Raw genomic sequence first — 18,397 nt, forward strand, 5'->3', positions numbered from 1 at the left:
GTTATAGGCGAAAGCCGGGTAATGTCAAAGGAAATGCTCCAGCGTCTCATCATCTTCCCTGCATGCCCTACACATGCTATCACTTGCCGCACCGATTTTACACAAGTGAGCTCGTAGTCCTATGTGTCCAGTTATGATACCGAGAGCTATACTGAACTCCTTCTTACTTCCCTTCAGTAATAAACTCGTTTTCTCACGATCTGAATCTCACCATAGGATTCTCGCCGTCCTACCGACCGTTTCGCTATTCCACAGGCTTTCATAAGCATTTGTCGCCCACTCCCTGCACTCGAACTGCGTCGATCTGAAAGGCTTCGGGTTAACCAAGTTTATTGACGGCAGTCCTCTGGCCTTCACCACCTGCAGTCCTCTGGCCTTCACCTGATGGCATGGGGAATGGACATGCATTCGTCGGAGATTATTAGGAAAACTGTGTATCAAGCGGAGATCCTTCCAATAAAAGAAGTGGTAGAATGGTTTAGTAGGAATGGCTAATATCTTCACAGACAGCCAGGCGGTAATTATAAACATATTTCTGAATTCAAAAACCTCGACTGTCGCAGATCTCTCAATGAGTTGGCTGAACAGTTCAAAACTCACCTGTTTTTGGTAGCGGGCCACCGAGATATTCCAGGGAATTGTAGAGCAGTCTAGCTTGCGAGACTAGGAATTATCTTACACATTGCAGAGGAACTGGAACCTGTGGGTATACCTCTAGCGGTATGTAAGTTAGGTCTTCAGGATATGGCCCGATGGCAACGGTTTTGTGGGTTGTAAATACTCCAAAAATACGTGGCTCAATATGGACTTGAAGAGATCTACCGCTTTGCTGTCGCCGGCTTGAACAGACGTCTCAGTCAACGTGGCCTTCATGACAGGTCACTGTCTGATCGGAAAGCATACTGACAGACTAAAGGTTGTGAGAAACGACTTCTGCAGAAGCTGTGAGCACGTCGAGGAAGAAGAGACTATAGAACATCTGATGTGTGTGTTCCGCACTGGCAGTCAGTTCATTGAGAACTTGTCTGATTAAAGCAATTCGGATGGTTCAACGGTAGAAACTGGAAGGCATCTTCCTTCCTTCCTTCCTCTATTCCGTCTGAGGGCAGGTTGGAACATTTACCTTACCTAATCTAAGTGCGTAGCGACCATGATTTGGCGATTTAATTTGCAAATAATTCTTGGGCAAGTACTTTTATATAGACAATGAGTGGTTAAGGTGGCGTATGATGTATGGCATATCTGAGCATAATTATCAATAAGTAATCATACACACCCATGTCCATTTAACGTAATACAGAAATTATTTTAAATGGTGTGTGCTGTGCCAGAGATTTTTGTTTAATGACGGGAGCTATCAATCACGTCTGAGGAGGTATCAAAGTCAGTTATTCTTACAAAAAACGGTTATTCTTACCCACAAGCCAGGCGTCCCGGTAGCCAAATTGGTAGCGTGCTTGGATTGCTAGTCCAGAGGTCGTGGGTTCAATTCCCAACAGATGCCTTGTCGCTGCTGTGGTATCACAATGGACTTAAATTTGATTATGTGAGTCTGTAAAGGACAGCCACACTTACACTTATTACACCTAACCTACACAGGAGCTATCCTGAGTGGAGGCGTGGTTCATGGACAAAGAATTCCTGGGTTTAAGCTACTAAGTGCTGCAACACTGCAAAGGGTTGCTTAAATAAACCAGCCTTTATTATCAGAAACAGGCAGCCTTGATGCAAATAATGAAGAAGTAATACCTCACCCAAACATTTTACACCTCTGTCCCTTGTAGACCTGAGAGGAAGCGGAAATTGTGGAGGACATTTTAATAATCGCTGAAGGAATCATTTTAATCTACACCTCTAAGAAGCAAAACAAGGGACAAAACATGACGGCCATGGCAGACCACAGAATTAGGAATATAAAGTACTCAAACGAAAAATTTATAGGAGGCCACCGTAGCGCAGAGGTTAGCATGTCCGCCTATGACGCTGAACGCCTGGGTTCGAATCCAGGTGAGACCATCAGAAAAAACTTTCAGCGGTGGTTTTCCCCTTCTAATGCTGGCAACATTTGTGAGGTACATGCCATGTAAAACTTCTCTCCAAAAAGGTGTCACGCTGCGGCACTCATTGATATATGAACAGTTTGCCCCTGTTCCTTAGTGGAATGTTTATTGGCAAAATTTGCAAAGTACGAACTCAAGTTTAAGGCCCCTCAATCAAAAAAATCCAAAACGAACATTTAGCCCGATAGAGTCAAAATAAGACTCCAATAAAATGTCTTTGAGAGTAGAGTACGCATTTTGCAGTTAAATTCGGAGCAAAGTTCACACAATTTCAACAAATGTAAATTTTATTAATATTGGGTTGCCCAAAAAGTAATTGCGGATTTTTCATATAGTCGGCGTTGACAAATTTTTTCACAGCTTGTGACTCTGTAATTGCATTCTTTCTTCTGTCAGTTATCAGCTGTTACTTTTAGCTTGTTTAAAAAAAAAAAGTGTAAAAAAAGTATATTTGTTTAATGTTCAATCTAAGTTTTATTAAAAATGCATTTACTTTCTTATAAAAAATCCGCAATTACTTTTTGGGCAACCCATAGTATTCTGTACAAATTTAAAATTCAAAACTAGTCTTTGCTAGTGAAAACTTACTTCTCATCTTAATACGATTTGCCACACCGAAACTTAAGGTCATATTTACCTGTTTTTGTTATATTATATCTTTCACACTAAAAACCTAAAAAAAAACAACACCCTTCAACGCACATCAGTTAGTCCTTCATCGGCCAACTCAAGACTTCAGGAATGTTAATGGTGGCAAAGGTAATGAACAAAATTTGTCTGCAATAAAATAACCAACATAGCAAAGGTCAAATTAATGAAATTACCAAAGAATTCTTTGTTGTGGGGGCAAGACAGAACTTCCGGTTTAACCCCAACTACTATCTCAAGGCCACAAGGCAATGTGCTAATGGAAATGGTGATGAAGATGATGAGAAATTTGCATGTTTGGCTAAAACGAAAAACCAAACCAAACCCTCAAAATAGATATCATTTAATTTAGGGCCTTTTAAAGGGAATGCATTAAAAGACACTAAAAGCACACGAGTTGTTATTATCCAGTAATTGGAGAATATTATCTTTAAGTTACCCTTCCACGTATGTTAAACTAAGTTGATTGATTTTTTTTTTTTGTGCTTCCTCCCCAACCTAGAATTGGCGCCATCGTTTGCAGGGTGTTGCACAATTGGAACAAGCCCTGAGATCATCCGACAACCTAGCGAGTGTTCAACCCTGCCTGGATTCCCTGCTGCGCACTCTACTCTCATCCGAATGTAAAGCGGAAGTGGCCGAGGAAAAGCGGAAGCTATTAATCAATTTGATAACACGTCTCCCACTCGATAATCTTGAAGACCGTACCATGCAAATTATGAGCGGCTTGTGTCGCCAAGGAGGTGCCGGTGCCAATCGAGTGTGTAAAGCGTTAATGCAGCGCCTACCACCGTCGGCCATAATTTTGAAATTGATATCGCAGGACTTTCTCCATGCCAAAAGCTCAAGGGTAAGTACTCATTTAAATCTCTTTTTCTCTCAATGTGTCGCATTTCTTTTGTAGAGCGAAAACAAAAACTCTAGCAAACGGAAATGGAAATTATTCTGGTTCCGTTTTCTTTGGACAGTGGTCAAGTGTTGCCAATGCTGGCTGATAACGAATATACATGGTATCCTCAATGAGTAGTTTATACTCTCGCTCTTTGTTTACGGCGATTCATTTCGTTTTGTTTTAAGTGGGGATTTTTTTCTTTGTCTGAGCACCGGCACTTTTTGTTTTTGAGAAGGGTTTCTTTTATTGGTCACTGTTTGATTTGCATGATGTTTAATGGTTCCAAATGAACTGTGCACCTTGTGCTCAATGCATTTCATTTGCATGTCGGCGAACTTCCGTCGTCGTCACTAAACATTCCAAAGAATATTAATAATTGAAAATTTAGCCAATGGTCAATGGTCAATGGTAGGGGAAGGAAAGGCAAATGACAAAGAGATGTTGAAACTTTAAGTATCGAAAATCTTGCTCTTAAGTTGTCTTTTTTAAAAATCCGAATTTTTTGAAAATTTTAATTTATAAGGACGAAAATTTCAAAGTAATACCTTTTTATACCCACCACCATAGGATGAGGATGTACTTATCTAGTCATTCCGTTTATAACACCTCGAAATATTCGTCTAGGACTATATATATTCTTGATCGTCTCGATGTTCTGAGTTGATCTAGTTATGTCCGTCCGTCCTTCCGTCTGTCGAAATCACGATAGCGGTCGAACGTGTACAACTAGCCGCTTGAAATTTTACACAGGTTCTTAATATTGTAGTAGGTCATTGGGGATTACAAATGGGCCATATCGGTTCAGATTTAGATATAGCTCCCATATAAACCGATCTACCGATTTGATTATTAAGTCCCTGGAAGCCGCAATTTTTGTCCGATTTGGCCGAAATTTTGCATGTAGTGTTCAGTTAGGACTTCCAACAACTGTGCCAAGTACGGTCCGAATCGGTCTATAACCTGATATAGCTTCCACATAAACCGAACTCCCGATTTCAATTCTTGAGCCCTTACAAGCCGCAATTTTTGTCCGATTTGGCCTCAATTTGGCATGTAGTGTTCTGTTATGACTTCCAACAACTTTGCTAAGTTCGGTCTGAATCGGTCTATAACCTGATATAGCTCCCATGTAAACCGATCTCCCGATTTCACTTCTTGAGCCCTTACAAGCCGCAATGTTTGTGCGATTTGGCTTAAAATTGAACATGAAGTGTTTTGTTATGACTTTGTGCCAACTGTGCCAAGTACGGTTCAAATCGGTTCATAACCTGATATAGTCCCTATACAAACCGATCTCACGATTTGACTTCTTGAGCCCTTACAAGTCGCAATTTTTGTCTAGTTTGGCTGAAATTTTGCTTGTGGTGTTCCGTTATAATTTCCAAAAATTGTGCCAAGTTTGGTCTGAGGCGGTCTATAACCTGATATAGTTCCCAAATAAACCGATTTTTGTCCCATTTTGCGAGCACGGGAAGTATGGTAATAGGTTAGATTTAAGTGGCAGTCTGCTATCAGACTCACTATGACGTTTTCGTTCATTGTGATACCACTATTATCCAGATTGCCTTGAAAAGCCCAACAACGTGGGAATGTTCACATCTGCTATATCGGAGAAGTTCTCAAAGAAATGAGAACCTAAAGTGGAAATCCTTCTACCTGTCAGTGCAGGACATACACATAGCAGGTGTTCTATAGTCTCATCTTCCTCGTCCTCATCAGCTTCTGCAGAAGTCTTTTCTAGCTAGTTTCAGTCAATTTGCATGTTTTCCGATCAGACAGTGACCTGTCATGACGGGCACAATGACGGAGACGTCTGTTTTAGACAGTGACAACAAAGCGTTAGACCTCTTCAAGTCTAAATTAGGCCACATAATTTTAGAGTGGGCATAACCTTAAACTTTATGACCATCTGTCACTCGTGGCCCTTTGGGCCTGTACCTAAAGGATTAGCTTGCATGTCATCAGAGGCATTCCTACAGATTCCAGGTTTTCCAGCTCTCGGAAGTTCATCTGCTCTATAATTCCCTGGTATACCTCTGTTGCCCGACACCCAGAATAGGCGAATTTTGAACTGTTCATCCATCTTGTTGCAAGATCTGTTGTTGTTGTAGTAGCAGTGTGTGGATCACTGAGGCGGCAGCCCTTGCCGATGAAGGAATTCATCGGGTCAATCCGGTACGTACAACCGGCTGCCATGGAATTGTGCAAGATCTGTGACAGTCAAGGGTGGTTTTTGAATTCAGAAATATCTTTTTCAGATATTTAAAGATCGCCTGGCTGTCTAAGAAGATATTTTTGCCAGTCGTCGTTATGACATATCTAAGCCACTCCACCACTTCATTAATTGTAAGGATCTTCGCTTGATACACACTACAGAGGTCGAGTAAACTTCTCGATGTGACCAGTCCTAGTTCTTCAGAATGCAACCCAAAGAACAACTGATCGTCTAGTATGAAACCCGGGAAATGTGTATCAACGAGTAGTTCTAGTGTTTCCTCACTAGACATCGTCCATACATTCTCCGACTTCTCTGGACCTATAGGGTCTTCTTAATCCTAAATGCCTCAGATTTGTTCTGAGCCTTTCTCAGTCTCATAGATGTCCCAATCGTTTGGTGTTCTTTTAGTTTTCGCCCTGTTGAAGAGTTTTCTGCTGTCCTTTCATAGACCAATCAGCTCTGGGATCCACCATGACGGTAGCTGTTTGCCCCTTGGCTTGGCACTAGGACATGCTGACACAAGCGAGTCATTAAGCACCTTCGCTTGAGCATTATCTCTATATCCTCCGCAGTTTCCTCTTTCTTTTCTGGTCTAGAAGGGATAGACGTGCATAATTTGTGCCGAAATTTAGCCGAATCCGCCTTTCTTCTGTTTTGCCAAGGGACCACTACTTTAGTTTTTCTCCAAAGCTAAAACTAATATAACGATGATCAGAGAAGCTGTGGTCATCCATCACTTCCCAGTCGCATATTCTTCCACTTATATCTTCCGATACAAAGGTAATATCTAGTACCTCCGTGTAGAGGTCTATGTAACTTCTATTACCAGGAATATTGTATTGTAGTTCCAAATGGTACTACAGTGGTACAGCACTTTTATCAAAAAGCAGCTCAGGCGAAGGCCTCCGTAGCACAAAGGTAAGCATGTCCGCCTATGATGCTGAACGCCTGCATTCGAATCCTGGCGAGACCATCAGAAAAAATTTTCAGTGGTGGTTCTCCCCTCCTTGTGAGGTACTATGCCACGTAAAACTTCTCTCCAAAGAAGTGTCGCACTGCGGCACGCCGTTCGAACTCGGCTATAAAAAGGAGGCCCCTTATCATTGAGCTTAAACTTGAATCGGACTGCACCCATTGATATGTGAGAAGTATGCCCCTCATCCTTAGTGGAATGTTCATGGGCAAAATTTGCAATTTTTAAAATTTTGCAGCTCAGGCAATGTATAATCCATACTACCTGGAACATCAGGCATGACTCCGTAGCCGCAATATTACCAACGAAAATCTCCCTTAGCCTCACAACATTGGTCGCAGCAATTTGTCTAGCCACAATGTCCAGAGGCATTAGGTTAGGGTGAAAAGAGGGTGCGGATATTAATCCGCCCCATGCCACTATGGACATACACCAAGCCAGTAATCGGCTTATTGTGCTCTCTAAATACTAAAAAGTAACCTCGAAAAAGAAACTCTATGTTAGGAATTCCGTGCTACTTACAAAATCCTTAATTGTTTTCCATTCCACTCCCCGAAATTGGTTCATGTCTGCTATTGTGTCCCCACCTAAGTACCGGTGTCTTTGGGCCGCGAAAGCCGGCCATTGACGTAGGAAATGCTCCAACGTCTCATAATCTTCCCCACATGCCATCACTTGCCGCACAGATTTTGCATAAGTCAGCTCGTAGTCCTATGTGTTCCGTTATGATATCAAACGCTATACTGACCTTCTTCTTACTTCCTTTCAGTAATAGCCTCGTCTTCTCACGATCTGGATCGCCACATAGGATTTTCGCCGTCACACCGACAGTTTCGGTATCCAACAGGGCCGGGCATTGCCATAGGAACTGCTCCAACGTCTCATCATCTTCTCCACATGACCTACACATGTCATCACTTGCCACACCGATTTTGAATAAGTGAGCCCTTAGCCTTATGTGTCCCGTTATGATGCCGAGAGCTATACTGACCTCTTTCTTACTTGCTTTCAATAATAGCCTCGTCTTCGCACGATCTGGATCTACCCATAGGATTTTCACTGTCCTACCGACCGTTTCGCTACTCCACAGGGTTGCATGCGTATACGTCGCCCACGCACTTAACTCGGTCTGCGTTGACCCGAAAGGCTTCGGGGGTTAACGAAGTTTATTGACGGTAGTCCTCTGGCCTTCACTGCCAAATCGTCTGCCCTTTCATTCCCCCTTACTACGTTGTGGCACGGCATCCAAGTGTTGCGGATTGTGTCATCCTCAGAAAAGGCGTTAATCCCCTTCTTTCACTGCAAGACTGTTCGTAACCTTACCCTACTGGGTGTTATGGCCATTTTACTGCTCGTAAAGATGTTCACATCCTAGCGTCACACCACTTCACGCATTCCGTGATTACCCGGATCTCCGCTTGCAGGACCGTACTATGGTCAGGCAGTCTAAAACAGATCTCATTTCCTTAGTTCTCAATGTAAACCCTAGGCGCACTCTGTCCTCTAGCTTTGATCCATCCGTGTAACATGATCTTCCAGATGGCAATACAAGGGTTCCGTCAGTCCAAGACTGTGCCGCTGGCAGCAGTGCCTCGCACTCGACCCCAAGTGTCGTTTCAAGAATCCGATCGGAGACCTCTTCCCTTCCTTCCAGGTTTCCTATCGTCGCCTCGATTATACCACGACGATATGAGCTGCTCCTGGAGGCCACCGTAACGCAGAGGTTAGCATGTCCACCTATGACGCTGAACGCCTGGGTTCGAATCCTGGCGAGACCATCAGAAAAAATTTTCAGTGGTGGTTTTCCCCTCCTAATGCTGGCAACATTTGTGAGGTTCTGTACCATGTAAAACTTCTCTCCAAAGAGGCGTCGCACTGCGGCACGCCGTTCGGACTCGGCTATAAAAAGGAGGCCCCTTATCATTGAGCTTACACTTCAATCGGACTGCACTAATTGATATGTGAGAAGTTTGCCCCTGTTCCTTAGTGGAATGTTTATTGGCAAAATTTTCATTTTGGTATGAGCTGCTCCTACCCTCAATCCATTTTTCCATTGCTTTAAATCTCATAGCCGTAGTGGCTGCGTCACACTTAATCTGTATGTCAATGGGTGGAATATATGGAATAGTCTCCAGTGCCCTAGTGGGCGTGGTCCTCATGGTTCCGTCTACGCCAAGACAACATGTTCTCTGAACCTGTTTTATGGTCCCTATTTTGCACTGTAGAGCCAGTGACTATCCTCAGATTCAGGCCCCATTTTAAGCCTACTGCCCTTCTATATAGTGCCTAACATCTGTGAGGCTTCCCAGTATACTCCTTAATGTCCTAAGTATTTGACCTTACATAAGTATTTGACCAGATATCGAAATCGTTTAATTGAGGAAACGTGGTGAGTACAATTGGCCCGCCTTCGTCTTCCTCGTGAACAGGCATATTTCCGTCTTCCCTGGGTTAACATTGAGACCCCTGGGTCTAGCCCAGTTATATGTCATATGCAATACCCTTGCAGCCCTTCTGCATAGCTTGGTCGGCATTAGGGGTAGAATCAAATTCAGTGCGTCAGATAGTGCTATACTCAATGCGGCTGTAATGTACAATCAAGTCATCCTTTGGATCCGGCTGAGTTTTAACATTTTTAATGTACAAACAAGCCATCCTTTGGATCCGGCTGAGTATTGAACAATAGGTGGACATTTGAAGAGTCGTCCACCAGACCACAACACTATATAGTATCGGTCTGACAACTGCAGCACACAGCCAATGCATGACATGACGCTTTAAACCCCCAACTTTTGCTATTTTGCTGGTGTATAGGGCAAAAGTTACCTTTCTTGCTCTTTCCAAAACGTTGCATTTATATTGGGTTGCCCAAAAAGTAATTGCGGATTTTTTAAAAGAAAGTGAATGCATTTTTAATAAAACTTAGAATGAACTTTATTCAAATATACTTTTTTTACACTTTTTTTCTAAAGCAAGCTAAAAGTAACAGCTGATAACTGACGAAAGAAAGAATGCAATTACAGAGTCACAAGCTGTGAAAAAATTTGTCAACGCCGACTATAGGAAAAATCCGCAATTACTTTTTGGGCAACCCAATAGATCAATTTCCTGTCCAGCAAATCACATAGGTATTTTGAGCTTTCAGCAAATGGAATATTCTCTCCTCCCAAGCTGACAGGTAATACCGTCATAGATGGGTTTTACGCTCAGACCAATTTAGGCTCTTTTCGCCTTCGTCATAGAGCCTACTGAAGTATGTGTCGAAGATTACCGGCAAACTTTACCCCAATTCTATATATCTCTCAACTTCTCTAGAGTCTTAAGCACAATGGATGACAGTACGAAGATCTTTTGTTTTCGTTTGGTTCGTTTTCCTCTTTTTGTAATCAAAATAAACTTTGTGTCCTTCCACCTCACCGGTATACATGACACGCCATACAGAAGAAGTCAAATCACCTGGTTTACTGGATTATGTGAACTCTTCAACAAAGTTCTATTTCAGTGCTCTTTGAAATGAAAATGATGTACATTTCTAATTTAACTCGTTTAGTCTTTCATTGTTGGCTATGCTTCTCCTCATGTTGACATCCATAATCCACAGTAAATAATTAAAAATATTTTCCATCAAATTTGTAAATAAAATGATTTTTTGTTACAAATGAACACTCGTTCTGTCTTTGTCGATGAATTTATTGCCTTATGCTAATTTTTGTAATATTTTTCCATATTCTCATCTATACACATTTTTACCAACAGTTTCGTGAGCATGCCTTGCAAATGGTCATATACGCACTCATGACCTTTCCCAGCACCTGTTTCGATACGGCGACATGTGTCACCAATGCGACATATGCGGCATTAAATCGCAAGCGTCGAGTACGTCAGGCCGCCCTGGATGTTCTGGCAGTCTTGGGTCAGATTGCCAGTGCAAGAGAAGTGCTTGAAGTGGTGCAACAAATTGCAAATTCACGTGATGATGGCGCTGCGCTAGTGGCGGCTGTTAAAACCCGTTTGTCACGCAAACAATTGCCTTTGGTGAGCAATGATGGAGCGGTTCAGTATTCGTTGCATGTGCCACCCACACATCTAACGGCGAATGTCACAGATACACTGACAAATGAGAGCAGTTCTGCGGCGGATGGTTTCAATACAAAGACCCCCTCCCCAGTTGAGGGCAATGGCCAACAGGGTCCCGATATAGATTGGATAACTGCGGGTATTGGCTCGGTGTCACCGGCTTCCCTAAAGCGTAGAGCCCATCGCCTACGTGGTAGTTCACAGCAGAGTTTCAGATGTCTCAAGACCAGGTAAGTAAATGAGTATCATTTGAAGAGGTCACCTACTAATTACACACTCTACCGACATTGCAGTTCCACAAGTGATGATGTGCCCCATAGACATGGTTTTCGCAACCCCACTGATGTGGCCAATCACACAAAGCTATTGGAAAACGTAAGTAGGCACACTAGCGCCTATCATTGCCTTTGACATGTCTCAGTGCAACTCAAATGCAAACTCTATTTGTTGGTAGCCTTGAAATTCAATTTCCGTCTAAGAATTGGGAACGTGTGTGAAATTACTATAATTAACAGTTAGGATAAAACTGTTAACACTTGTGCCAGTGTTGCTGCAGCAACGAGTAATTGGTTCGCAAAGAAACCGGATAGAAAATTGTTCAACAGTTAGGATAAAACTGTTAACACTTGTGCCAGTGTTGCTGCAGCAACGAGTAATTGGTTCGCAAAGAAACCGGATAGAAAATTGTTCAAGGCATTAAATGGGATGTTCAAATGGCTTAAAGCTAAGATGTCAAATAGGAGAATGGTTTTATAAAGGCGGTAGATTTGACAGCCCGAACAAGTTTTCGTAATACCAAACAAGTAGGGGCCTGCGAAAAGACGCCCGAACCATATAGAGCCTTAAAATTTTTCATATGATTCTGTCAGCACCTCAGCTCTAGCTATTTAAATTAATTTCAAAGAGATTTCCCACCCATTCTCAAACGGCAGAAATTTTACAAGTTTTTTTCTGTTTTAATTCTATCCCACTGCGCGTTCACCTGATGATGCCTGACCTCTAGCCCCTAACCCCAGTCTCTCTGCCCTTTTGTTGGCCCTTACTCCGCTATTGCCCGGCAACCAAACAATGCGGACTTTGCCATCCTCAAAGAAGGCTTTTATTTTCTGCTCACACTCTGGGACCGTCCGTGACCTAACTGTTTTTATAGCCCTGATGACCAGTCTACTGTGCGCAATGCCTCTCGTAGCACCACACAACCTCTCGAATGCCTTGATCGCTCTATTCTTCGCCTGTTCCGAATTTGAATATTGTGGTGTCTCAGGCCATTATGAGTTATAAACTGTAGGACGATGTTAGATTAAGTTAGATTAGTTTGAAAATAGGGTGCAGATATTACTCCGCCCCATGTCAATATGGACATACAGCTAAGCCATTAATTGGCTTGTAAAGTAACCTCGAAAAAGAAAATTTTATGTTAGATCTTCGGTGCTTCTTACAAAATCCGTTATACTGACCTCATTCTTACTTCCTTGCAGTAATAGCCTCGCCCTCCCACGATCCGGATCAACCCATTGAATTTTTGCCGTCCTCCTGTCGGTGTTGCTTTTCCACAGTGTTACATGCGCGTTTGTCGCCTACGCCCTTAAATCGAACTGCCAGTTCTCTGGCCTACGCTGCCAAATCGTTTGTCATTTTGAAGCACGATGTCAGTTGTTGTTGTAGCAGTTTGTTTTGTTCTTTCTTTTGTCTGCTTGATTCTGTTGAGTGTCCAAATCCAGGAACTCTGCGACTAAGATGGGGTGCGTCCAGAGGGATCTGGGTCTGGCTGGGTAGTTAAACAGGTGACGTCTGCTGATGGAGGTGGTCCACATGAGAACTGAGGAGACCGTCGCAATTCGAATTACATTCACCCGGTAGCTATTCACCGCAATTGATACCGTGTCTGCATGAATGTTGTCTAGACCCATTTGATATGCCGCTTGATCTAGAGGTTCTCTCTTGTAGCGCTGAACCTCACGCTCTAGATCATGCAGATTTACCTTAAGGCTTCTGGGCTGTGGATACCTATCCACTAGATGATGATTTGGATGGTCTCTGCGATAACAGCTCAAAAGGTATTGCCTAGACAGCATGTATTGGGTTGCCCAAAAAGTAATTGCGGATTTTTTAAAAGAAAGTAAATGCACTTTTAATAAAACTTAGAATGAACTTTAATCAAATATACTTTTTTTACACTTTTTTTCTGAAGCAAGCTAAAAGTAACAGTTGATAACTGACAGAAGAAAGAATGCAATTACAGAGTCACAAGCTGTGAAAAAATTTGTCAACGCCGACTATATGAAAAATCCGCAATTACTTTTTGGGCAAATAATAGAATCTTTGTCTCCTGATGGAGGCGAACCACATGAGAACTATGGCCACACCCCGTCGCAATTCGAAGGACGGAATTCTGACAGATCTGAATATTATTCCACTGTGTGTCACAGAGCTGATGTTGCCACACTGGCGCTGCATAACTTACCGCAGACCGGCCAATTGCTTTTTACGTGAGCAACAAGGTTTCTTGTCGGCACCCTATGTGCTGCCGGCAAGTGACTTTTTTATTTGACCCAGATCAGTTCAGATTTGGATATAGCTGCCATATAGACCGATATCTCGATTTAAAGTCTTGGCCCCATAAAAGGCGCATTTATAATCCGATTTCACTGAAATTTGACACAGTGATTTATGTTAGGCTTTTCGACATCCGTGTCGTATATGGTTCAGATCGATTTATTTTTAGATATAGCTACTAAAAAGATCAATATTTTGTTATACACAATTAAACAATGACTTGTACTTATTAGTATTTGGTCCAAATCGGAACATATTTCGATATATTGGGTTGCCCAAAAAGTAATTGCGGATTTTTCATATCGTCGGCGTTGACAAATTTTTTCACAGCTTGTGACTCTGTAATTGCATTCTTTCTTCTGTCAGTTATCAGCTGTTACTTTTAGCTTGCTTTAGAAAAAAAGTGTAAAAAAAGTATATTTGATTAAAGTTCATTCTAAGTTTTATTAAAAATGCATATACTTTCTTTTAAAAAATCCGCAATTACTTTTTGGGCAACCCAATAGTTGCTATGCTACAAGTTACGCCTTTTTCACCGGATTTTGACGAAAGGCGGTTTACATATATACCCGAGGTGGTGGGTGTCCAAAGTTCGCCCCGGCGGATCTTAACGCCTTTTCACTTGTTGAATATTGCAATTAAAAGTATCCTTTAAAAACCAACAATAAATTCTGCCCGAATTCTTTTACAAAAATCCCCAAAAAAAAGTTTCAAAATCAGCATTTTTTAATAAATTTGCTATGAAGGCTGCAAATATTGTTAGGTGCAAAAAAATGTTTGCATGGGTTCAAGGGACATATGGATTAAAAAAAAACATACGCAAATTGGGGGATATGGGCTTTAGAATTTTCGAACACAAGGGGGTTTTCAATTTTTTAATAAAAAAATTTCCTATTTTGAAGTACATATAGCAACCGTTTAAACTAGCATATCTTTTTCAAATTTCACTTGGAAAGCATCTACAACACGTTTTCTTCATAAACAAGAAAGAAAAAATTTACGTATTTAAGCAAGTTTTTTTAACAAACTTTTTGTCACAAATTGAAATCTTGCATAAAAATGAAAATCGAATTACAAATATCTTCGTAAATTGCAAAATACGAATCCAATCTCGGCCAAAATTTAAACAAATAAAAATTTTTTTTTTTTTTTTTTTTTTGTAATTTTTATTAATGCGATCTATCTAACATTGATATTTAACATTATTCTGGTGTTTTAAATTTCTTTTAGATGGTATTAACCCAGTGGTCAATCCATTTAACATATACATACATAAATTTCAGTTTGAGGAACAATATTTATACAAAGATTTTATTTATGCGATTAGATCTTGTGGTGCTTTTCGTTTTAGCCTTGTAAAAGTTTCCCGATTTGACATTAAGTTGGCCGCTAGGGGGTTTGGATGGTCGTCAATTCTTAATTTATATGACATTAATTGCGATGAAATCTCTTCCTTTACTGTTTTTATGTTTAGATCCTTATGTAGGCGTTCGTTGGTAACGTATGTTGTGGCATTTGTAATTATTCTTAGTACTTTAGATTGAAACTGTTGCAGTAATTTTATATTGGTATTTGAGGCGGTCCCCCATAATTGGATGCCATATGTCCAGATTGGTTTTAATATGCATTTGTATATGAGGATTTTGTTTTCCAAAGAGAGTTTCGAGCGGTATCCAATTAGGTATTTCATTTTTCTCAGTTGAATATCGAGAGCCTTTCTTTTAGTTTGGATGTGTTTCTTCCATTTAAGTTTTCTATCTAGATAAATTCCAAGATATAGGGCTTCATCTTTCTGTGGGATCTCAATTTGGTTCAATTGAACAGGGGGACATGTGGCATGTTTCAATGTATATGTAACTTGGGTAGATTTTGACTCATTGGCTTTTATACGCCATTCACGTAGCCATACCGATAACGTGTTTAAGTACTTTTGGAGGGCATTACTCGCTTTTTGTGCATCTTTACTGACAGCTAATACCGCTGTATCATCAGCGAAAGTCCCGATCACAGCATTCTGTGATCGTGGAAGGTCAGCTGTAAATAAGAGATATAGCAGTGGACCAAGTACACTACCTTGTGGTACACCGGCACGAATATTCTTGATGGTACTTGCTTCACCGCTTCTTGAACATAAAAATGCCGATCGTTAATATACGATTTAATAAACAGATAAAAATTGATTGGTAACAGCTTTTTTATTTTGTAAAGTAAGCCCTCGTACCATACCTTATCAAATGCTTGCGATATATCCAGGAATGCAGCTGTACAAAATTCTTTGGATTCAAACGCGTTGTGTATTGTTTCAACCAGACGATGGATTTGTTCTATTGTGCCGTGATTTTTCCTGAACCCAAATTGATGGTCAGGGATAAGTTCTTTTTGATTTACAATTGGCGTTAATCGCTTTAAAAATAGAATTTCAAGAACTTTGGAAAGTACAGACAGCAGACTAATTGGACGATAAGACTTTACTTGGTCTGTGGGTTTGCCAGGTTTTTGAATCATTGTTATTTGTGCAACCTTCCATTGCGGGGTACAAAGCATCGAGTCAAGCATGCGTTGTATATGTAGGTCAATAAATTTAAAGCATTTGCAGGAAGTTCTTTTAAGATAGTTGGTGTAATCAAATCATAACCAGGTGCTTTATTTGCTTTAAGGGTGTTGATAACTTTAATAACTTCAGCCTTCGAAAATTTTTTAATGGGCAGATCAAGTTGGTGGGTTTCATCTAGGATTTTTTTAATATTTTCTGGTACAACTTCATTTGTATTTGGGGTAAATACATCAAATAAGTGGTTTGCAAATGTAGTTGCTTTTTCTAAGTTACTCTTTGTCCAAGAACTATCGGGTTTTCTTATTGGGTGATTTATTTTTGGGTATCTCTTGATAGATTTGGTCACTTTCCACAGGGAATAATCTGTAGACTTGTTTGGACCAAGACCCTGAATATTTTTTTCAAAATTTTCATTTTGTATATTCTGTAGAAGAAGTTTGAGTTCGGCTGTTGCTTTGTTTAGTTTCCTCTTATCATCAGGAGATCGCGTTCTTTGCCACGTTTTCTTCGCTTTCCGTTTAATGAAAAGTTTTTTCAAGACGTTTGTTGGAGTAGTGTGATTTATGGAGAAACTTTTCTGAGGTGTTGCATTCCATGACGCTAGTTGAATATTGCGGACTAGATGTTCCACTGCATCTACTAAATCTTCGTCTGTTTTAAGAGGAATGTTCTCACTTAGATTCGTACTTAAAAGATACCGAAAATAGTGCCAATTGGTTTTCTTATTGTGTAATGTACATTTTTGGTCCTGTATTATATATTTGCAATGCACGGTAAGGAGAACCGGTGAATGGTCGGAAGAGAGTTCACAGATCGATGTGCAATTTTGTGATCCTTCGGGGATACCCTTTGAGACACAAAAATCAATTAGATCTGGGGTTTTATTTACATCAGTGGGCCAATATGTTGGGGTACCAGAGGATTTAACGTTCAAGTTCAGTTCTTTGATGGCGTAAAACAGTTGTTTTCCCTTTGGAGATGTAAGTCGGGAGCCCCATAGAGGATGTTTAGCATTGTAGTCACCACAAGCTAAGAATTTGTTTCCAAGTGATCTGAAGAAACTAATGTATAAATCTTTTTTAATGTTATGTTTCGGTGGGCAGTAAATTGAGGAGATGGTTAATGGTCCAAGCCAGTCTTCTACTATAATGTTAGTTGCTTGTATCTCTTGCGCGCAATAATGTGTTCCTTGGTGATGTTTTATGGTTTTTCTTATTAGGATCCCCGATCCTCCTCTTGCTTTGCTGTCAGGGTGATTTACATGATAAAAATCATATTGTGGAATTAAAAGATGAGATTTTTGTGTAAAGTGTGTCTCACAAATTAGCATTACATCTATCTGTCTTGTTCTTAGGAATTCCTTTACTTCTAATATATGGTTTGACAAGCCATTTGCATTCCAGAAAACTATGTTGAGTTGACTCATATGGTAATCTGTGAAAGTTGAGCAGTAACATTCAAAATAAGGCTGGTCATTTGCTGCATTAGAGCATTGAGGCTGGTAAGCATTTCCTTAATGTTGGAGACATTAGGGTTACATATAGGTTGTTGTTGTAGTGTTGGCTGGCTTTGTGGGTGTTGGGAGTGAGATTGAAGAGTAGGGTTCTGGTTTATAATATTTTGGACGTTTGTGGAGTTGGTGACAGCATTGGAGTATGAAGCTGGAGCTGTTAGATTTGATTGTTCTGTGATTGCTTGGGAAGTTATGGCTTGTCTTTCTCTATTTGTTCTTTGAGTTGGAAAGTGTTTTTGAAAAAGTTGTTTATAAATGTTGCAACCTTTATAGTTTGCTGGGTGGTTTCCTTCACATAGGGCACATTTCACTTCGCTAGCCCAATTTTTACGTACACAAGACTTTGAGTCATGACTACCAGCACATTTGATACAAACAGATTTTTTTCTGCAATAAGTTTTAGTATGGCCATATTGTTGACAGTTTGCGCATTGTGGTATGGTTTTCTTTGGACGAGGTGCTTCAAATTTAACAATAGTATTCATAAGTCTTGTGACAGAAAAAATATTTTTATTGTTTGGTTTCGTGGATAACGTTATTTCGAATAATGGTAGTGGTTTTTTAGAATATCTATTCTTAATATTCCATACATTGGTGGCTTCGTGACCTTCTTTCAGAAGCTCATCCTTCAGTTCTTCCACATCTACAGTTGGATGAATATTTTTGAGAATCACTTTGAACCCTCTTTCATTTTTCGGTTTGTAGGTATGGAATTCTGTATCCTTTTTTTGAAGTTCTTCAACAATTACTTTATATGTTTCATGGGTCTTTGACATTATTTTTATCTGATCATTACGAAGAGACTTGATTTCGTATTGATTTGGTACGCATTGGGAAAGAAGCGACATCAATGGCTGAATATTTCCAACCTTATCCACAAAGATTGGTGGTGGTTTGGAATGTTCA

The 18,397-nt window shown here is 40.5% G+C and overlaps 1 protein-coding gene across 1 annotated transcript in view; it reads left to right on the plus strand.

Moving 5' to 3' along the window:
• LOC106090777 (uncharacterized) overlaps positions 1-18,397 on the plus strand; it is a 133,639-nt gene that overhangs the window by 60,203 nt on the left and 55,039 nt on the right. Inside the window, exons 4-7 of the mRNA XM_059365442.1 lie at positions 3,211-3,558; positions 10,548-10,862; positions 10,947-11,098; positions 11,162-11,243. Coding sequence (XP_059221425.1) covers positions 3,211-3,558; positions 10,548-10,862; positions 10,947-11,098; positions 11,162-11,243 — 897 coding nt within the window. The remainder of the gene's footprint in view (positions 1-3,210; positions 3,559-10,547; positions 10,863-10,946; positions 11,099-11,161; positions 11,244-18,397) is intronic.

The sequence above is a fragment of the Stomoxys calcitrans genome, chromosome 3, assembly GCF_963082655.1.
Source record: "Stomoxys calcitrans chromosome 3, idStoCalc2.1, whole genome shotgun sequence".
NCBI lineage: Eukaryota > Metazoa > Arthropoda > Insecta > Diptera > Muscidae > Stomoxys > Stomoxys calcitrans.